Here is a 21611-nt window from a genome sequence, read left to right on the forward strand (position 1 = left end):
TGACGTGGCCTAGGGCGCTCATAATGCCATGAACACAGGAGGGGAAGCAGCAGGCGGAGGCAGGTCCAGCCGGGATTGGGGGCATTGATGCCGACCTCGGGGCTCAGTGTGGGGGTGAGGCCGGGGTGGGGGACACTGAGGCCGACCTTGGGGCTTGGTGTGGGGATGAGACTAGTTGGGTGGGTGCTCCATCGAGAACACACTGGTGGGGTGCAGGTTGGCTAGGGGTCTGGACAGAGGCCCCTTGGGGGCAAGTACCTGGGGCTAAGTGACCAGAAACCCCGTGGTGGCTGGAGATGGGGTGGAGTGTGAGCAATGAGTGCAGGGTGGGGCCATCCTAGCGTGCCCTGCACCCTGTGTAAGGCCCACCTACTTGGCCTGGGCCCCCCTGAGGCCCCCCCAGCTGTTCCCTGGAGCCAGGCAAGATGCCACCCTGCACCATCAGAGTGTACAGCTGTCAGCCTGTGCTGGCGGGTGGGGGCGTGGGGACCACGGCATCCCATCCCGTCCCCAGAAAGCACTCACTTGAGCCAGGTGGTCCTGCCCATCAGCACTCCTCCTCAGAGGCAGCAGTGCATGCGGCCAAAGAAGGGCCCCCAGGAGGTCCTGCAGGGTGGGACGAGCCTGGTCTCACAAGAGCTACACCCATGGCAGCAGCAGCTGAGAGAGGGGCACACAGAGTCTCAGGCCTGGTCCCACACCACAAACCAGCTGTCATTGCAGTGGTCAGCTGGGGCACTGCTGGCCAGCTGAGGGGACCTAGCTGAAGGGATCACCCCACCCACTTGGCTTCCTGGTCTCTGGGCTAGATCCCTTCTCCCTGACTGGAGCTGGGGTCACTGACCCACCCCCAGCCCACATGCCTCCCCACTCAAAATCCTGCCTGTCCACGCACGATGGCAGCTCCTAGAGGTCGGACATTCAGCTGCGCCTGCACCAATCAGCCCTCTGCCAGTCCTGTTGGCAGGGCTCCCCCCTCACCCCTGCAGCACAGCCTGGGTTCTGGTGGGTCAGCTGAGAGGCCTTTGGGCGCTCAGCTCTCCACCATGCTTCAAGTCCTGCTCCTGCACTTGTCCCAGAGTAGCCTCTGCTTTCCAGCTCCCTGGACAGAAATGCCACTGGCCACAGCATGTCCATGTGTGCCCAGCTCCAGTCCAGGGTGGGGCCCACAAGCAAGTGGACTTAAGCTCCCAGCCATGGGAACGCCTGGGCCATCAGCCCCTTGGCTGCAAGCAGGGTGGACACGGGATTCTGTGTGGAAGCATGTACAGGTGCCCCAGCTATCGGCCCCTCTGCTGTGTGCTGGGTGGACACAGGGTCCCTGTGTCGGGTGGAGCCAACACCACACCTTTAGTGGGACTAGGCCACACGCAGGGGGAGCCCTGCCAACCTTGCTCCCTGCCAAGTCCCCTCCTCTTACTTGGTTGTGTAAACTGTGACCTCTCCACAGCTTGATTTTTACACCATTGTGGGGAGCTTATGGGCTTGAGTCAGCGTCCCCGGGGAGTAAATGCCTAACTCCTGTGGGGTGACACAGCGCCTCCTGCTGCCCCTAGGTGGCGCAGCTGTCTTATCCCAGGACTTCTTTCATCTTGCTCCGCATCCCGCGCTGGCAGCCCAAGTTGCCAGAAACTGGTGGGGCCTGGTAGAAGCAGTGGCACCCACCCTGGGTGTCCAGGTAAGGATTCAGATACCACCCTCCCGGGCCCAAGAAGCCGAAAGCACCTCAACCTCCAGGAGGTTTCCCCCTCTGACCTCTCCACTCCAGGGTCCTGCTTCTGTGGGATCCACTTGGTTCAAGGAAGATCCCCCCTGCTCTGTCCACAGCAGCCCCTTCGTCAGCGTCCACCCCTGCTCATGGCCCTGCTGACCCCCTCCCAGCACCCAGGTCTCCTCCTCGCCACTCCCCCCCTCCCCTTATTTCAAGAAACCCCTGCTCTGGGTACTCAGAGGGACAAAAGGGCCTTCCAGGCAGCCAGCCGCCAGGAGGCATGTTTGGCTTTAAATAGCAACTTCCCATCCCAGGGTGTCTTCCTCCACCCCTGGCTGTCCTCCCCGGGCAGCCTCCACCCAGCCCACAGAGGCAGAAAACAGCCTGCTTCAAACAAAGCCATACCTTCTAAGCCCATCCTCACCTGCCGGGATTTGCCTCAGTTTCCCTGCGAGCATGGCTGGGCACCCCTCCCCCACAGGACTTGAGTCCCCTTGTCTTCATCTCACCCCCCACAGCCAGCACGGCCTCTGCAGATGGCCCCAGGGGCTCTGGTGAAGTGGAGGTGGAAAAGGTCCAGTCTCCCTCACTGCTCCCCAAGGGACCATCTTGCCCTGATAGCACAGGAGGGATGCCCCCCATCCCAGGGCTGGAGTGTTCTGTTAAAACACCCTCCTCACTCATGTCCACTTCCCTCTAACCCTGCTTGGAGTTCGATGTTGCTCTTCCACCTCACGAGTGGGGAGGGGACTGGGGAGGGGAGTCTTGCCTTGACCCCAGAGAGCCAGCACTGAGCCCAGGCCAGACTCCCAGGCCGGCCTCTGTGCTGGGATCTCAGCTGGACTTGCTCCGGGCCCCCAAGAAGTGACCCGGAGTGGACCTCAGCATAGGCTGGCATCAGTAAACAGCAAGTGGAGCCAGCAGTCCCTGCTGCAGGAGGCCCTGCTTCTGGTGTGCAATGTGACAAGATGCAGGAGGGCTAAAGGGACTCTGGAAGCAAGTGCCTGAGGAGCACAACCAGTCCAAGACAGAGGGGTGCGGACCGGAGGCCCAAGGAGGGCGGAGGCCACTCTGAGGCCAGGCCATCCCCTGGGGGACCAGGAAGTTGTAGGGGTGGAGAGGAGCCGGGCAGGCTGGCAGATCCGGGTCTGCTAAACGCCTGGGAGTGCAGCCTTTGTGTGACAGAGTCCAGATGACACCAGCCCTGCCTGCTGGAGTGGGGCCAGGCCTGGAGAGAGATGGGTGGACTATCTCCACCCCCAGACAGGTTACCTCAGCCTGACCCTGAGCAGGAGTCTGACCCAGCTGACTCCTGCTGGCCTCAGACTCCTGGTGCTCCAGGTGGGAGCCAGGGCATCTCAGTGACAGGAGGGGGGGCAGACTATCCCGTCCAGGTACGAAGGGCAGTCTTAGTGCCAAGTTAGGGGTAGTGGTGCAACTGGTTTTGGACAACCACGACTATAGGGAGCCCCTCCCCGAGGTGTACCCTCAGGGACCCTACCAGATCTGTGTCCTTCCCCCCTCACCAGTTGCCCCAGGCCTCCAAGGACCCAGCAGCTTTCTGCAGAGATTAGAATCCTGGCCTTCTGCCGGTCCAGTCCAGTTAAGAGCGCCGGAGGGGGCCGATCCCCTGGCGGTGGGCGTGGGGCTTAAGGGGAGCTGGCTGGAGGGAGATGGGGAGAGGCTGGGGGCCCAGGTGCACCACCAGCAGGCAGGCCGCACCACGCCCACAGCCTGTACTGCGCCCGACCCCAGCGCAGAAGCAGCCAGGAAGGAAGCCGGTGTTGTCGAGGACGAAGTTGAGGGCGCGGGCAGAGCAGGCCGAGCCGCTGGTGCGCGGAAGGCGGCCGCGGGCGCAGGGCAGCAGCTGGCGGGCCCCGAGCCGTTGGCGCGCGGCGGCGGCGGCGGCTCCCGGGCCCAGGGTGAGCTGCGCCAGTAGCCCGTGCCGTCCACCCCGCAGCAGCTCAGCGCGGGCGGCAGCGCTTCCAGCCTCGCGTCGGCGCTGCCCCGCTCCGTAGTCCTGCAGCGCGGTCCCTAGGCCTCCTGGCCCGGGCGTCAAGCCTCGCCGCGCCCACCGCCGCCAGCGCTCACAGCTGCAGCGCGGCGCGGCCGCCACGCCCCGGTCCACATCGGCCCGCAGCACGGCGCCCGCGCCGGGGGCCGCCAGCAACGGCACGGCCCGGCGCCCACAGCCCGAGCGCGGCGAGCGCGAGGCCGCCAGCCGCCAACGCGAAGCTGGAGGCCAGCAGGGCCAGCCGCAGTGGCGCCGTGCCGGGCGCTCCGGGCCTCGAGCCGCGCCTTGCGGAGACGGAGCGAGGGCAGAGCGCCGGCCCGGAGCAACCCCGCCGGCCTGGTTGGCGGGGGACGGGGGCGATTCCTCGGCCGTCCCGGTCTGGCACCCCTGGAGCCGCGCCGGGAGCAAATGCCCCGTCTCCCCTCCCCACGCCTCCGGCGCCTTGCCGCGGGCCTGGCTCTGGGCAGGTGGGGCACCCCGAAGGGTGGGGGCCGGGGCCGGCGGGAAGGGGCGGGGTCCCCAGCTGGTGCCCCCACCGCCGACAGTCCCTTCTCTTTCCTGGCGTGCCGAGTCCTGGCAGTGCCCCAATAGGGACGACAGGGGTCTGCTCGTGGGGTGGCCGTGGCCACTGAAGCTCGGCCCCTCTCGGTCCGGACCCCCGGGCCGGGCTGGGGAGGGTCCCTCGGAGGTCGCGGCCTTCAGGAGTCTCCCCGCCGGCCCAACCGCTCAGCGGGCCCGTGGGCCTGACACCCGCTTCCCGGATGCTCAAACTCCTTTGAGTCTGGGGGACCCGGTGCTCGGCCAGCACCACCGGGGCCTGTCCTTCCGGGTCCCCCAAGTGGCCTTGGTCGTTGGACCCGCCGGCGCCTGAGCCTGTGTCCCCCCCTCCTGGTTCACATTCACTCCTCCACTGGCCGGCCCTGTGGGAGGGGTCTGCAGCGCCCCCGAGGGTGGGCGAGCGCGCCCCGGCAACAGCGGGAGGCCTCACCCTCCAGCTTCCTGGGCTCTTTTTCATCCATTACCCGCTGTCCCTCTAGCATGGGATGGACGGTTTAGGAAAACCTGGATTTCATTATCATTTGACTCAAGCCGTCCTGGGGACGCCGCACGAACATTATTCCCATTTTACAGACGGAGCGGCAGTTATCCGGCGGGAAGGAGGCTCGAACCCAGTTACCTTCGAGCTCTGCCTCTTCTCAGGACCTGGGGGAGCTGGCGGGGCGGACCGCGCCGCTCTCCAGCGGCCCCCTGGGAAATGTAGTCCGTGGCCGCGGGTTAGAAACGTCGCCGGGGCGGGCGGGCAGCGCGCGGGACTGCACTTCCCAGCATGCCGCACGGCGCCTGCCTCAGCCCCGGCCCGGCCGCCCGCCCCGCTGCTCCGGCCCGCCCCGTCCGGTGGGCGACGAGGCCGCATGGAGGCCGGCTGAGCAGCGCCGCCGCCTCGGTACGCACGCGGGCCGGAGCAGGGACGGGGGCGGGCCGGCCGAGGGGTCGCCGATGCTGCGGCCTTGCGCCGGGTCGGCGCCTGCGTGTGGGCGCGGGACCGGGGGGGCGGGGGGAGCGGAGCGCAGTGGCGGGGTGGGGGGCTGGGAGCGGACCCCTGTGGCTGGGGGGCGGGGAGCGGACCCCTGTGGCTGGGGGGGCGCCGACCCCTGTGGCGGGCTGGGGGGGTGCGGACCCCTGTGGCCGGGGTGGGGGGGCGCGGACCCCTGTGGCCGGGGTGGGGGGGGCGCGGATCCCTGTGGCCGGGGTGGGGGGCTGGGAGCGGACCCCTGTGGCGGGGTGGGGGGGTGCGGACCCCTGTGGCCGGGGTGGGGGGGCGCGGACCCCTGTGGCCGGGGGTGGGGGGGAGCGGGCCCCTGTGGCCCGGGGACTGCGGCCCAAGACGCGCGGCCTGGGCACCCTCGGCCTGGAGGTCAGCTCCGGCCACCCATAGCAGAGGGCTCGCGGGCCAGGACTGGGGCCCCCTGCTGTCCCTGCAGGGGCGGAGGCTCGAGCCTGAGGAGGCCAGGGAGGAAGGTGGCCCTGCTGTCTGCCCAGAGGAGGAAGAGAGGGCCGGGGTCTGCCCCCCGGGGTGATGTGGAGAGGCCCTGGACGTCTAGGGCAGGTCCCCTGTACCAACCCTGTGGGCCCCCGCCACAACACGAAGGCAACACGGTCCCCAGATCTTGGAACTTTCTTGTGTCAGACGCCTTTGCCCTCAGGTTGAGCAAAGCAGACTGCCATATGGGCGGAATAGGCTGAGGCCTGCCCTGCACTGCGGCCCACGCCAAGGACCTGTGAATCGGTTTAGGCAGCTGTTTACACTCCATGGGGTTCAACGAGTGTCTTTCTAAAAGTTGTCGCAGGGAGGATTGAGGCCCGGCTGTCTTGGTGGCGCAGAAACGAGTAACGACTCTCAGAAGAGCCCTCCAGGATCAAGGTGTGTTATGGAGGCTCCCTGTCTCAGAGTGTCTGAGCTCCTGGCTGCTCTGTGCCTTGCAGTGGGCATGTGAGAGGGTACTGCCCCAGGGCAGGTCAGCTCTGTGGAAGGCCTTGATGCTGAAGGTCTGAGGCTTCTGGGAGCCACAAGGCCCAGCGCTCAGCAGCAGTGGCCAGAGTGGGGGTCCCTGAAGGGCTGGCCGGATGTGCCGGGCAGGGTGCCTTCCAGGGTTGTAGCTCAGGTGTGAGGTTGCTTGCATCCTCTCTCCATGCCTGGACTCTGCCAGGCTTGCATGAAGCAGTTCCTGCCAGACCCAGGGAGGACTCCTGTGGCTAGGGGTGGCTGGGCTCTAGAAATGAGGGCCAGGGATGTCAGGGCTCTGGACACCCTGTCCCACCCCATAGAGAGGGGCTTTGTGGCTTGCACGTCTGTTAGGCTCAGGACCCTCTTGCTTTCAAAGCCAGCCTTGGGGGATTGATTGGGAGACGGGGGCTTTCCTAAGAACCCCTTTTGGTGCTGGCCAGCCCCCAGCCAGCGCTGGGAAGGCAGGCAAGGGTCTCGGAGGCAGTTTCTGGGCTCCAGTGACAGGGCAGCTGGTGGCGGGGAAGGTATGTTCTGAGATGCATGGCTGTGGGCCTGTGGCCTCGCGTTCCCCCAGGACTGTCCGAGGTCCTGGGGTCTGCTCTTTAAGGATGGCTAGTAAAGCCTTTTCATATACTAATAACTTATCCCACATTGGACATTTACTGTTATTCTGATTTGTATCTGGGGCTGCATGTCCTGCACCCCAAGTGGGTCCCTAATACCAGTCCTTGTCAGCTGAGGGCGCTGTCTTAGGTATCTGAAATTCATTCCCAGCCTGAGCCTCCGGCCACCCCTGGGTCAACCTGCCACTCTCACCTGTGTGAGCATTGTAGTTTCAAAGCCAGAGAACAGCTGCCCTAAAGCTGGAGAACAAGGAACGTGGTTCTTCTCCTTAGATGAGGAACCAGCACCAGGAGAACAGGTATCTTGAAGGATGTACAGTGAGTGCCTCCTGACTCCAGGTGCTGCACCTGAGTGTCCACCCTCCCTGCATCTGGGGGCAGCAGGACGTGCTGGTGACCAGGCCCCACAGAGGGAAGCTCAGCGAGGCCCAGGGCTGGTGGGTGGAAGTGCAGTTGGAATGTGGCCCACAGTTTGCAGTGGGGAGAGGGTATGGGAGGCATCGCACCTCAGCCCAGGGGACAGGTACTTACCATCAGGGCATCTGTGCCCACGGTCAGACAGCACTAAGTGGCCGCCTGGGACCAACCTGGGCCAGTCCCTCTCCTGTGGTAGCTGGGCAGCGGCCCACTTGGTGAACTGGCTGGCTGTTGGCCTACTCAGGAGCGTCTCCATGAGCCGTGTTCCGCGGGCCAAGTGCTCTGCCATAGTCATCAGGGCTCTGTGGGAGGGGCACCACCAAGTCCAGACGGTCCTGCTCAGGCACAGAGCCGGGTGGAAGGGATTGCAGCCGGAGTGCTCAAGAGTGTCCTTCTTCCTCAGGCTGCTTGAAGGTCGGCCCTGGGGCCTGTGTTGTGAATAGGGAGAGGCTTTTATACTGCCGGACGGGTGGGAACCCAGCAGATGTTGGCCAGCTGCTCTGTGCTGTGGTTTTGAGCTGGTCAGCCCAGCGGTGTCCAGGAGGACAAGGGGGAGGGTCACAGGCTCGCCGGGGGTAGGGGGGCTGAGGCTTGGTCCCAGACTAAGTAGAAGACTAAATATGAGACGTGGGATGGTGAGCTAGGTGAGGGGAGGAGCAGTTGCCCACGGAAACGTTGTTATGGGAGTGTGCCTCCAGACGAGGCTTAGATGGAGCGCAGAAGCTGCTTGCAGCATTACTGATCCTCAGGGCTCCCCCCCACACCAGGCCTCTGGTCAGGGCTGTGGGGCGGGTCCTGGGAGCTTCTACCCAGGCTCCCCCTAAGGCCCACCATGCACCGTTTCAGAGCATGGCTCTGTCAGTTCTCAGGGCTGACCCACAGAGCGCGGTGTGTACTCGTGTGTCCCCAAAAGGGTATAGCAGGAGGACCATGGGCTCAGGCCCACCCCAGAGGCCCTGTGCCCAGCCTCCTCATATTGGGACAGCCAGGGGTGGCTGGGTGACGAGGGCCTGTAGCTTGGGCCCTGGCACTGTAAAACCTGCCCTGTCCCTGCTGCAGGCACAGGTTGGCCTGGCTGGCTTCCTGGGTGTGGCTTCACCACAGCCGCCACACCCCAGAGGGTGGGTGGCTGAGGGCAACGTGGTCACTTCCCATTTGCTGCTGCCGGCTGGAGTGTTTTTTAAGTTTTCCTGACTCTGTGGCCATCTTTGTGGTGCTTGGCAGTCAGACTTGCTGGGTCCTTGCCCTGGACTGTGCAAAAACCTGGTCACTATGCTGCTCCTCGTGGGGGTGGGGGTGGGAGCCTGGAGACTGAAGCCTTGGGGCCAACAGCCATCTCCCCACCTGCTCACTGTGTTCAGCTGTGTAAAAACAACTTGGGAGCAGTGTCTGCCCTCCTCTGACTTCACGAGGGGAAAGGAAAATCAATGAGGCAGAGGTCAGACATGTTTCCTGTCTCCGCCGTCTTTACCAACTGTGACACCAACCGTCCCTCCCACGGCACTCTGGACTTCTCTACGGGCTTCAGTAACTCACTGCGGTGGCCACACAGAACTCACAGACTGCACTCAGGGTTACAGGGTTTATTAGGGGAGTAACAGTTACAATTCAGGCTCAGGATACAGTTCCTCCATCAGGGCAGCCTCTGCGTGCTCGCAGGCATGCCTCTCCGTGGGGCGGAAAACCCCTCATGCTGCCTCCTGCTGCGGGGTCTCTACCGCCGCTTCCCTCTGTCTTGAGGGTTACGGGTTGCTCTCTGTCTCCTGGGTCCAGGAGCTTCTCAGCACAGGAATCCCAGGTCAAGGGACGTGCTGGCTCCTGGCTGTTCTTCCTTGGTGTTGGTGGGAGCTTCTCTCTCCTGCCCCTGGGGTGGATTACCCCAAGCCTAGCAGAATGGCATAACTGTCTGATCCCTTTGGTGGGCCACAGCTACCCCCTCTGCACAGTCCTACCCGATCACTTGAGCTGGAGATAAAGACCATGACTAGAGAGGCCACACAAAAGCGACCTATCGCGCCGAAAGCTGCTTCTGGTGTTTTAATCTGGGAGACCAGGAAGGGGCCCCTGGGAGAAGGCTCCTATGAGCCTATGGCCTGGCCCAGTTCCCAATGTGGGGCCAGCACGGCTGCTGTCATTTCCGCAGACACCCTGACCTCTATAGTGCTGTTCGGCGGGGGGGTGACCACCCAGGAGGCCAAACAGGCCCTGCCAGAGAGGCACACCTGGCTCTAGCGCCTGGAGTGGAGGCAGGGCCCCTCCCTGGGTACCTCTTGCTGTGCCCACCCCCCCCCGGCCAGGGCAGAGGCTGGCTCAGGGGTTGATGCCCTCTGCTGAGTCACCCTTACACCCACCTCTCGCCTTCCCCAGGCCAGTGCCTCTTCTGGACCCTTCCTCCAGGCAGCCGCTACTCAGGTTCCTGGGCCCCACCGCCAATTCCACCTGCAGCCAGAACAGCAGATCTTCGAGCAGTGGGGTGACTTGGGCCTCACTGCGGAGCCACGGCTGGAACCTGGTGGGGCGTGCCCTCACACTGCTGCAGATGTGACTGTTCAGGGCCCCAGGGCAGCCGCTGCCCGCCCCCCACCTAGGAAGAGGAACCCTCGATAGTATCGTTTTTACTCTTTGTCCTTATGAAAACTTGAAATTGGCACAAGTGTGAACTGTGACAGCTCCGCTGGCCAGCCCCACTCACCTGTCCCACCTCTGCCCCCAGCAGTACGTTCTCTGGAGGCAATCCCAGATGTCATATCGTCCCGTCCACAAACACACCTCCAAAGGCTAAAACATCCGCAGTGCCTTGTCACAACTAAAAAAATTTAAATGTCCATATAGTCAGAAATCCCACCGAAGTTCTCATTTCTTTGGTGTATCATTTTGAAGCCACTTTTTGAATTGGGTTTAAGCCCGGCCTCCCTGCTCGGAGCTGGGGCTGCTCCACCTCCCCAGAGCCCCCTGCCACGCATCACAGGCAGGCTGCTGGGCCCCAGGTCCTCTGGTGGGACAGGACAGGCACGCTGAGCAGCAGCAGGTGCGCACACCAACCACGAGGCAGAGGATGGGGCATCCCCTCGGCACGGGGCATCCCCGCAGAGGCTGACCCCTGAACCCCATGGCACTGCCAACTGGAGAGAGGGGTGCACGATGCATACACCAAAACCCAAACACAGCCAACTCCACAGAGGGAGGGGGGCTGCATGGCAGCTGGAAATGCCGGAACTGCTGCCAGACCTGATGCTGAGAGAGAACAGTTCACGAAGCCCTGGGAGTGGGGAAAAAGCAGAAGCAGCTTGCCAGTGTGTCAGTTATCGGCCTGACCCCTTGGGGGGCTGTCTTGGGGGTCTTTGAGCAAGATCAGGTGACTGCTATGTACCCCTGGACAAAAGCCACTTCACAGAAACCATAACCCGCTCCCAGCAGGGAGGCCCCTACCAGGCACAAGGCCTGCATGAGGAGCAGGGCCTGCACGAGGAGCTCAGGCTCCTGGTGACGACCCCATCTTCTTCCCTCAGGTCTCACCCATCGAGCAGGGACCTGCAACCATGGAGGGGGAGGAGGAGGAGCCGCCTCAGGAGGTGAGTTGGGGCGAGGGCCCAAGCCAGGTCTGCTTCTGGACGGCTGGGGGGCATCTGCTCCTGGATGGCTGGTGGGGGGCTCTGCTCCTGGACGGCTGGGGGGGTGTCTGCTCCTTGACGGCTGGGGGAGGTGTCTGCTCCTGGACAGCTGGGGGCGTCTGCTCCTGGACGGCTGGGGGGCTCTGCTCAACAGCTGGGGGGGTCCCAGAGAACTGCCCTGTCTACCCCCGCCCCTTGCAGTGTGGCCATCTTGGGGTCACTGTGGCTGCTTCTGTGCAGAGGAAACTTCACAGGGAAACCGAGTTAATTTGAGGTTAGGCCCTCCAGGTGACTGGGAGCAGTACAAGGAGGGGGAGGTCTTGCTGACTCCCATGGGATGACTGTGGTGAGATCTCCCACAGACATAACTGACCCTAGGGAGGCTTCCTTGGGGGACCAGGGAGTATAGGGGTCCAGCAGCAGCCCCCCCCAGTTTCCCTGCCCTCGATATCTGAGAGTTGGACCATATTCCTGGGGATCCCTCACCAGGGCACACTGGCACTGTGGGTTACACACCTGCAGCCCACCTGCCGTGGCTGAGCCCTGAACCTCCATCACACAGCCCTGTCGCTCTTCCCTAGCCTCAAGCACTCTGCTGCCGAGGCCACGTGGTCTCGGCCTTCCTCCTGCTCAGCCTACAGCAACAGCATCTGACCCAGCCACCTGCATGCATGAGCCCTGGCCCCTCACGTCCAGGCTCTTCCCACCTTTCCACCTCAGCTGCAGGCCTTTAAACACCATCTGAATTCCGCCTCCGAGGTGCAGGCTACGAGAGTGAGCAGGATGGAGCCATGGTCTGTCTCTGTGCCCTGAGCTCGGAGGTCACACTGTCCCCACGACCACTCTACCCACTGAGAGGGGTCACAGTGGCTGGAAACCACGCAGCTGAATTCTCACAGCCCTGGAGACAGGAGTCCGAGACAGCCCAGTGCCAAAGTCCAGGTGTTAGAGGGCTGGGGCCTTCTGGAGGCTCCAGGGGAGGGCACTTTCCTGGCCTTTCCCTGCTTCTTGAGCCACAATGTCCCTTGGCTCGTGGTCCTGCCTCCCTCTCAAAGGCAGTGATGTCGGCTGAGTCCTCAGGGTCCTCTTCACCCATAAGAGCCCCTGTGATTGCACCGCCCCCATAACCAAGGTCACCTCCCAGCTGTGGCCTAATTACCCCTCAGGTGGGGTCACATTCATGGGCCAGGGATGAGGATGTGAGCATTCTTGGGAGCCATTCTGCCGTCCACAGGGGTCATGAGGGGCATCTCAGCCTTCTGCTCACCCAGTGTGCAGTCTGTTCTCAGTACAGTCTCTGAGGGGTCCTTTCAGATTTCAGTCCTTCATTATGCTGCTGGGAGCCTCCCAGGGCCCAAGCCCGTGATCACCCCACTTCTCTCTGACTTCAGCTCCCAACTCCCTCTGCTCCAGCCAGCGTAGCCCCTCATTTCAGGACCTCATCAGGCCCACTTCTGCCTCTCTCCAGGCATTAGCATACACTGGTCATGCATTCTTCAAGATCCACAGCCCCCCGTGTTGATGCCCACGGCCCTTACCGTGCATGCCCCAACACCGTGTAGACCCGCCATGTTGATGCCCACAGCCCCTACCGTGCGTGCTCCCTAACAGTGTAAACCCCCTACCCAGGGCTAACCCACCGGAGCTGGAGTGTCATTTGTGAGGGCAACCCCGCCAGCAGCAGGATTCCACAGGTCCAGGGAATGGCAGTGAGCTGTGTGGAGCAACTCAACACAGCTGGCCCAGGATGGGCAGACAAGCCGGAGCCTGTGCAAGTCTGGGCAAGGCAGGGAGGGCACAGCGGGCTGGTTGCCCTTCTCGAATATTTTGCCTCTCTTCGCAGGCTGCCGTGGAACTAGTCGGGACGCCGGGGGCTGCAGAGTCAGCACCCAGGGTGATTGCTGGAGAACCCCAGAATCTGTGTACGTTTTCTGGGACGACCTGGGGTGGGAGGAAGGACAAGGCACTCGTGCCCCCTGCTGGTGACAGCGTGCACCCTCACACCCCCCACACGCAGTGTCAGAGGGGCTGGAGCCAGCCATCCCGTGGGCTTCAGTGAGCAGGAAGGGCCCAGGAACATGGGGGCATGGAGCTATGGCAGGAGCCCCTTCTCAAGCGGGGCGGGTGCCAGGAGTCATCTGGGGCCCTGCTGACCAGAGCCCTTCCACGTGCAGCACGTTCCTGAAGGTGTACACGACTCCCAGTGACCCAGGACCCAGCCACAGTAGAGACCTTTGCCCCTCGGGCCTCAGTGCCCTGGCTGGCAGTTGAAAACCCTGCCCTCTGCACTCACTGAGTGGGCAAAAGGCAGAGTTCAGTGAGGCTGAGGTCCTCAGAGGACAGCCCACCAGGCATGGCCACTGCTGTCTGGGTAGGGGACCTGACCAGGTGTGCAGGCTGCATGCCCCGCCCAGGGTTGGGGCAGTATCTGTCTCAAAGGAGACCCCGTGCTGCCAGCATGTGTGTGGTAGCTATAGCACCAGCTCCATTCCTGGTGGGGAAGGGTCTGGGCGTGGCCCAGCCACGTGTGACCCTCTGTCATGGCCACAGCCGACATGGATGCCTTCAACCTGCTGCTGGAGGTGAAGCTGAAGCGGCGGCGTGAGCGGCCCGACCTGCCTCGCACTGTGACGGAGCTGGTTGCTGAGGACGGGAGCCGCGTGTATGTGGTGGGCACGGCCCACTTCAGTGATGACAGCAAGAGGGACGTTGCCAAAGTAAGGGCTGCTGGAGGGCGGGGCCGTGGTGGGGTGTGTAGCGGCAGGGCTAGGGCTGCAGGGGGCAGGTCTGTGGCAGGCTGAATCCCAGCCTGGCAGACTCACTGGCTGGGGGTCCCTTGGTCTGGATGACCACAGGTGCCCACTCTACTCTGGGCCTTGCTTCCCTGTCACCCAACCTCTGTCCTGGCGCTGAGTGGGAGGGAAGGGAACCCCCTACTTCTCTGCAGCTGACACATGCCACCCGGCAGAGAGGGACTCCCGGGGTGGTGGGAGGGTCCAGCCCCCTAGCCCTGAAGAGGGTTTGTAGCTTCTTTAACCATGAGCAAGACTGCCTCGTGGCCCACTCTCTGGTTGCTTAAAGAATTACGTCACCACCCTAGCAGCGGGGTAGTTAACTTTGGAGCCCGGCCCTGGGCGCGAGGTGGCTGGCCGAGCAGTAACACTATGCTGTTGCAGACCATCCGGGCAGTGCAGCCCGACGTGGTGGTGGTGGAGCTGTGCCAGTACCGTGTGTCCATGCTCAAGATGGACGAACGCACCCTGTTGCGTGAGGCCAAGGAGGTCAGCCTAGAGAAGCTTCAGCAGGCTGTCCGGCAGGTATGGGGGGTGTGGAGGGCAGGGAGTATGCAGCTGGGATGGTGCAAGGGTTGGGGGATCTGGGGGTGTCCTGCAGGTATAGGGAGGTGGGGGCAGCGGGCAAGTCTGGCAGTTGGGTATCAGGCAGATACAGGAGGGGTGGGGATGGCAGTGGTGTCTGGCAGGTCTCTGGGTCTCTCGTAGTGAGTGGGCAGTGCCCCCACAGCAGACCCCGACAGGGTCCCAGCCTGGCCCCCTCAGGGCCTCTAGGTGGGTCTGGGGTACACCCTGCCCTGCAGATGAGGTGATTGAGGCTCAGGGAGGCCATGGGCTCAGTCACAGGGACCCAAGTCAGCCTGGCCTGGGGCTCCTGTCACAGGCCCCCAGGTGGGCCTGAAGGACAAAGGTGTCCGGTCCTCTGGGCATCCTCTCCCCAGTTGTGTGGACAGTGCTTGACTCCCCACAACAGTGTGGACAGCATACATGGGTATTGCCAACCAGGGATGCTCACCATTGCAGTGTCCAGGGTTTTCACTGGGGATTGGTCACGGCAGCATGCCTGACCGCCCACATGACTGATGTCAGTCTCCAGCCCCTCCAGGGCCAAACTGATACCTCATGGCCCAGGGCCTCCACCAAGCCACGTTGTTGGTGTAGACTGTCGTGGGGCCAGGGCCCCAGGTAAACAAAGAGACTGTCAGCTGGACATACCAAAGCCTGTCTGGGATGTGCAGGGTGTGGACAGCGATGGGAGGGCCACCAGGTGGGCTGCCATGGCCACAATGCTCTTCCCCGGGTGAGTGAGCCGTGACTCCTCCCCTCTGCAGCATGGACACGCACCCTCTGGCTCAGCCGCCCAGGCAGACACAGAAGGTGGTCAGTCCCACACTTTGGTCAATTCTAAACTCTGTCAGTCCCGTGAGGCAGTTGGTGGGGGCCTGGCCCCGGCCCAGCACCTCCATCTTCTGGCCTCATGGGCAGCGTGGACGTGGTGTGGGGCAGAGTGCCAATCAGCCTGGCCCCCGCCTGTTTGCCCAGGACCAGCCTGCCACACAAACACCCGGCCACAGCCCTCAGGGCGAGGTGGCCCATGACCATGTCACTGTACCCTTTATGCTCTGCTGACCGTTTTACAAGAGAAGACGGATTTAAAAAGCCACTGGACCTTAAACCACCCTGAGCCTCTGCCAGCCCCGTACCCCCCACACATGTGGGCCGGGGTTTTGGGGGGAGGACGGACCTGGCTCATTGAAGGGGACATTCATGGGGGCAAGGATCTGGCAAGGAGGTCACAGGGACAGCAGGGTGCCCCCACGGCCCGCCCCCATTCTTCTGCAGTCCACCTGTTCTTCCAAAACTGCACCTGTACCCCGTTTCCTTGCACCTTTCTCCAGGTGCCTGGGCCTTGGGTTTCCCCACATGTGGGCTCCAGCTCCGCATACCAGGCTGGGCTCTGGAGGGGAGGGGCTGCACAGAGCTCCAGCCCGATGGGTGGAAGGAGGCAAAGGGGGTGAGAAGTGGGGTGGTGCCCCCAGGGTTGGGGGCCAGGACGGCTTCAGCCTGACGTGGGAGGAGGGGCAGGGGCGCTCAGGGTTCTGTCCTGGGAGGCCCCGGTGAGGGACAAACGGAAGGACCAAGAGGGATGGGCTAAGTGGGGAGAAGAAGGAGTCTTCAGCTTAGGGTCAGTGACAGCTGCACGTGAGGAGGCAGGAGGAGGCCCTGCTGACCCACGAGCTGGCCTGAGCAGCCCAGGGTGCCCACTGCAAGCCTGTGAGCATGTGCCCTACCGTGGCCTGGCTCCTGCCCAGAGCCACCAGCACAGCTCCGCGTGCTCAGGCAGACCTGTGTAGCTCCAGCCTGCTGGTTTGGCTGCCCACTGCCCAGATCCCAGGCCTGGAGTAGCTCCACCTGCTGACCAGCTGCTCCCTCCCTCCCACAGAACGGAGTCATGTCTGGACTGATGCAGATGCTGCTGCTGAAGGTGTCGGCCCACATCACTGAGCAGCTGGGCATGGCACCTGGCGGGGAGTTCAGGGAGGCCTTCAAGGAGGTGGGTGGGCCTGGCCTGTGGGTGCTGCTCCAGGGTAGGGGCAGGGGCTGTGAGTGCTGCTCCAGGGCCTGTGGGTGCTGCCCCAGGGTAGGGGCAGGGGCTGTGGGTGCTGCTTCAGGGTAGGGGCACCAGCTGCCCCAGGTCCCTGGTGAGTGACCCCTGACACCAACCTCTGCTCCAGGCAAGCAAGGTGCCTTTCTGCAAGTTTCACCTGGGCGACCGGCCCATTCCTGTCACCTTCAAGAGGGCCATTGCCGCGCTCTCCTTCTGGCAGAAGGTCAAGCTGGCCTGGGGCCTCTGCTTCCTGTCGGACCCCATCAGGTAGGGCTTGGGGGTGGCCAAGCCCCACCTCGCCGGCCCCCACACTCCCAGCCTGGCCCCCATCCACCAGCCTGGCCCCCATCCACCAGCCTGGCCCTCGTCCACACCCCGAGACTCCTCAAACAGGGCCCTCCCGCCCTTCCTTCCGCCGTCATCCCACTTAATCCCAGCCCCACCCGCGGGCCGCCCCTCCCAGCAAGGACGACGTGGAGAAATGCAAACAGAAGGACCTGCTGGAGCAGATGATGGCCGAGATGATTGGGGAGTTCCCCGACCTCCACCGCACCATCGTCTCTGAGCGCGATGTCTACCTGACCTACATGCTGCGCCAGGCAGCCCGACGCCTCGAGCTGCCGCGCACCTCTGACGGTGAGGCCAGGACCACGACCCGTCGCTGGAGTGGGTGAGTGAGGCAGGGCTGTCTGTGACCCTCCCCTCCCCCACAGCCGAGCCCAGGAAGTGTGTGCCATCTGTGGTTGTGGGTGTCGTGGGCATGGGCCACGTGCCCGGCATCGAGAAGAACTGGAGCACTGAGCTCAACATCCAGGAGATCATGACGTGAGTGCTGGAATGGGCACCACCCAAGACGAGGCTGGGGGGCCAGGGGGTGCTGGACCCCGCGGGGGAGGAGGCACTGGTTGGGGGCTGGGGGAGCAGCCGCCTGCAGCCGGACCCAGCCCGCCACCTCTCCGCAGTGTGCCCCCACCGTCCATCTCTGGCCGACTGTCTCGCCTGGCCGTGAAGGCCGCCTTCTTCGGCCTTGTGGGCTACAGTCTCTACTGGCTGGGCCGGCGCACAGTGAGCCTGGTCTTGGCGCTGCCTGTGGCGCAGGACTGTCTACAGAGAGTGTCTACCATCCTGCCGAAGAAGTAGGTGGTGCGGCTGGCCCCGGAGGTGCCGAGGAGTGCTGGATCCATGGCGCGCAGCTTCGGAGCATGGGGGGCAGAGGCGGGGCAGGGAAGCGCCTGGCAGAGCGCCCTCCTGCTGCTGCCGCAGGCGTGTAGTGAGGGGCCTGTGCCCACCACCAGCTCCCGGCTGGCTCCTGCCCAGCGCCTACACAGCAAGCCTCACTGCCCCCCACGGGGGTCCAGGCCTAGCTCACCTGCCTTTCCCGTCACTGAGGCCTCACCACCCCCCACCCGCCCAATAAAGAGTCATTGGTGGTTCTGAGCTCAGGCTCCTCACAGCCACCCCCTCCCCCACACAGGGGGGCCAGGAGGGCCCAGGTGTGAGGCTGCCCCTTCCCTTCTAACCCCAGCTCCCAGCTCCAAGGCTGTGGGGCATTTGGGCTACAACTGGCACCCCCACTTCACTGTGCCTTCTGGTGGTCATCGGCCTGTTCGGCCCCCCTCAGGACCCCCAGGCCGCCAGCAGGAGCGCCTGGTCCCCAAGGGTCTCACGGTGGGGTTCCAGGCCAGGCAGGTTTGGGAAGGGCTGCGTTGCTCCGTGGTGAGTGTGTGGGAGCCACCTCCCCCGAGGCGGGCAAACCTGTGCTAGCACCAGGGCTCTGACGGGTCTCTGGCTGGCAAAGTTTCCATGTTTTTGGCTTTTTAAAATGTCTGAAAATGTTTTGCTCAGGTAATTTTAACTTAAAATAATGAAGCAGATGTCGGAAACACAAGCCTTAAATCTGATTGAGACAAAGGGGAAGGTTTTTCTTGGATTCTGTAGGGGCAGTGCAGGCCGGCTGGACCCTCCAGCGCTGCCCCTGGACTTCTCGCCCTCCCACTGGGCAGCTGTGGGCTGGGAGGGGCTTGGAGGGACAAGCCTGCTGGGGTGCCTGGTACAGCCCACTGACCCTGGAGGGTGCTCATGGGTACCCTCTTGGGGCCTGGCCTGCGCAGCACTCCTGCCAGCCTGGTCCCTGCCCAGGTCCTCTGTTTATGAGGCGCCGGCAGCCAGCTCCAGGCTGAGCCATGGGGTGACTGTTGACTCAGTGTTGAACCAAATCGAGGCTGGGGGACTGGAGGCCTCACCACAGCTCCAGCCTGTCCTCCGTGTCACTCACACTCGGTGTGCACTTTCCTTACAAAATTGAAATAAAGTCTAATTTTGGAAGCCCCTGTTTAGCAAAATGTGTGGAAATGGGACTCAAGTCACGAGGGGGCAGGCAGATGCCGGCCCTGCCTGGGAGCAGCTGGGGGCGTGGCCTGGGTCCTGGGGGACTCACCACCACCCTGCCAAGAACTCAGACTGCCGCCAGCGAGGGCCCCCCCAGGAGGCTGGGCCAATGTCAGCCAAGGGGAAGTGTGCAGAGGAGCCCCAGCCCTGGTCCCTCAACCCCAGTCCACACCCCAGGCTCCTCGCCCACTTAGCCCCCCCACCCGCAGGAGGGGCAGAGGCGGGGCCAGATGGGCAACCTCAACAAAAAGCCAGGCAGGGACAGCAGCCAGATCTGCCCAGGAGCACCAGGTGAGCTCTGCTTGTGGGGCAGGTGGCTAGAGGGCTCCCACAATGTCTGCACCCCCAGGAAGCATGGCCGCCGGCGCCCTGCAGCGTTTCACCACCCTCCTGCTCTGCCTCTCGGTGCTGCGGGCCTGGTCACTGGTGCAGCAGCGAGTGTTGGTAAGGGCCTGGTGGGTGGCGGGCAGGTGGCAGCCTCCTGATGCGGAGCTGGGTAGAGCCAGGCTGCTTACCTGCCCTGACTGGGCTCTTCTCTCCGCAGGTCCCCGTGGTGATGCTGCAACCCCAAGGTGGGGTGGGGGCGGGAGGGGCCGGTGGGAGCACACTGGGCACCCTGTCCCACCCAGGCAGCCTCTGACCCGCAGGGCCTCTGATGTGAGGGACAGTTGGGTCCCTGCCCAGGATTGCCCAGGGCAGGGGTGGGAGTCAGGCCACCTGCCCTCAAGCCCTGTGTTGGGAGGGGCAGGGCACAGGTGGAGTCACAGGACCCCAGATCACTGCCAGGCTGGGAGGAGGAAGGGGGCAAAGGGGACCCCAGATGTCTGGCAGGGGCTCTAGGCTGGTAGAGACCCCCATGGCCAGTGAGTTCCTGCTGGACCCATCAAGGAGGAGACGCATCCAGGGTCAGCAGGAAGAGCACAGATTTCAGGGTGCTCAGAGATGGAGGGGGGAGGGCGGGGCCTGTGTACCCACTGGGCTGTCACGAAGTGTCCTTCAGGATGTCTGGTTCTGGTCACCCCAGAATTCCCGGGCATGTGGGTGGAGTCTGGGCCCCTGACTCCTCAAGCTCTGCATCTCCCGGAAGGGAGGGACTGTTCTCAGATCCAGGTGGACAACCCCAGTGCCTCCAGCGGCGTGTATGTCATCCAGCCTGAGGGAGCCCACACGCCCTTCCAGGTGAGCCCTCAGCCGAGGGGCTGCCCCTGCCTCAGGGAGGGCCTCAGATAGACTCGAGGTCAGTGGTCAGCAAGATGTTTGATGCCCATCAGTGTGGCAGAAACAACAAGACTTAACATTCATGGTTCACACTGGGGAAGGACAGGGCTGGGCACTTTGAGTGAGAGTTACCACGATACCCGTGGAGAGCTGGCCCCTCTGGGCTCCATCCTCAGACTCTCACACCTACTCAGAGGAGTCTGTGGAGCACGTTTGTAACCTGGGAGACTGGGAGAAACCTGAGTGCCTGTCTCTAAGGGACTCTGAAGCTGCTGGCCAGGACCAGAGTCCAGGGTACAAAGTTGAGAGAGGAAAGGCCCGCAAAGCTGGGTGTGGAATGACATATGTCAGCGGGCGGCAGTCCTGGGGCAGGGATTCTTGGGGACTTATGTGAGTTTTTCTACAGTGTGTATTTGTATAACATTCATACCCAGGAAAAGAATGAGGATGGCATTTTTCAAACAAATGAGTGCTTAGGGGAGTATGGGGCACCCCTCTCAGAATGGAGAGGGCCAGGCCTGCGTGACTGGGCAAGGCACTGCCCACGAGGGGGCTGCTGACATGACGGCCCTGCCTGCACCAGGCTTTCTGTGACATGCGTGATGACGGCGGCTGGACTGTGATTCAGCGTCGGGAGGTGGACACTGAGCAGTCCCTGGACTTTGAGAGGTGCTGGCAGGAGTACAAGAAGGGCTTTGGAGCCGTCAGAGGTACGAGGCACCTGGCTGCTGCTGCCCGGGGGGCGTAGGGAGTAAAGCTGGGCTGAACCGGGGCAGCTGCAGCTCTGAGCCTGGCACTTACTCTGCAGGCAACCACTGGCTGGGGCTGGAGCACATCTTGGATTTGACGTCCCAGCCAGGGCGACGGGCCGAGCTGGTGGTGGACTTGGAGAGCGTCGACAACCTCACGCTGCAGGCCCGCTATGACGACTTCCGTGTGGGCACAGAGGATGAGCTGTACAGGCTGCACCTGGGCCAGTACTCGGGGAACGCTGGTGAGTGTGGGAGGGTGGGGCTCCGGGCCGCCTCTGTGCCAGGGACCCCAGGGCAGCAGAGCTGCTCTGGCCCTACCCATGTCCCCTTGCTTTGCTGAGATGCTTCTGCAGGCTGGGGCGTGGGGTCTTACGCAGGGGCTCCCCAGGGTCTGGCCAGCTCAGGAAGTCAACCCTTCCTCCCCAGGTGTCCACCCTGGGCCCTGGTGGTGAGGCAGGCAGGGTGGGGCACAGGCCACCCACTTGGTGCCTGCGCGCAGGGGACGCATTCCGGGGCTCGGGACTCAAGGACAACCAGGAGGGCAGTGCCTTCAGCACGCTTGACCGTGACCACGATGCCTGCACACCTTGCGTGGATGGTGACCACACCTTTGTCAGCTGCAGCCTCAAGCGCAGCGGCGCTGGCTGGTGGTACAGCAACTGTGGCCAGGCCGACCTCAATGGGCCCAGGCCACAGCACGAGGGGGACCCGGTAAGCCTGCTCTGGGTCACGGACAGCCCCAGGCAGGCCCTGCGCTCCAGTGTGCTGCGCGTGCGCACAACCTCTGCGCCTTAGCATCCTGCCCCCCCAGCCCCCACCCCAGCACCCAGCACCTGGCTCATTAAACGTTCAAGCTGCGCTGTCCCTGAGTCCTCTTTATGGGTTTGGATGGGGGTGGGGGTGTGCTGAGCTCAGACCTTGGGCCGCTATCCCCTCACCCCTAGCGAGGCTGGGGTGCAGATCCACAGGGC

The 21611-nt window shown here is 63.5% G+C and overlaps 1 protein-coding gene across 8 annotated transcripts; it reads left to right on the top strand.

Moving 5' to 3' along the window:
- The first annotated feature begins 5063 nt into the window (after positions 1 to 5063).
- Positions 5064 to 20559, top strand: TRABD (TraB domain containing). 8 transcript variants are annotated; one of them, XM_049884737.1, is made up of 16 exons: positions 5064 to 5169; positions 6065 to 6147; positions 7006 to 7153; positions 10781 to 10843; positions 12726 to 12804; positions 13433 to 13599; positions 14059 to 14199; positions 16118 to 16228; positions 16410 to 16549; positions 16746 to 16918; positions 16996 to 17107; positions 17245 to 17418; positions 19020 to 19114; positions 19215 to 19242; positions 19758 to 19849; positions 20472 to 20559. In XM_049884737.1, exons 4-15 carry the CDS (start codon positions 10811 to 10813, stop codon positions 19825 to 19827), a joined length of 1323 nt encoding a protein of 440 aa, XP_049740694.1. In that variant the 5' UTR covers positions 5064 to 5169; positions 6065 to 6147; positions 7006 to 7153; positions 10781 to 10810; the 3' UTR covers positions 19828 to 19849; positions 20472 to 20559. The 8 variants fall into 8 exon arrangements, with proteins under 8 accessions (XP_049740694.1, XP_049740695.1, XP_049740700.1 ...); XM_049884738.1 differs by lacking the exon at positions 7006 to 7153 and adding an exon at positions 9639 to 9783; XM_049884743.1 differs by lacking the exon at positions 7006 to 7153 and having other exon boundaries at positions 5083 to 5169; positions 5930 to 6147.
- Positions 20560 to 21611: the final 1052 nt, after the last annotated feature.

This window comes from Elephas maximus, chromosome 4 (assembly GCF_024166365.1).
Source record: "Elephas maximus indicus isolate mEleMax1 chromosome 4, mEleMax1 primary haplotype, whole genome shotgun sequence".
Classification (NCBI taxonomy): domain Eukaryota; kingdom Metazoa; phylum Chordata; class Mammalia; order Proboscidea; family Elephantidae; genus Elephas; species Elephas maximus.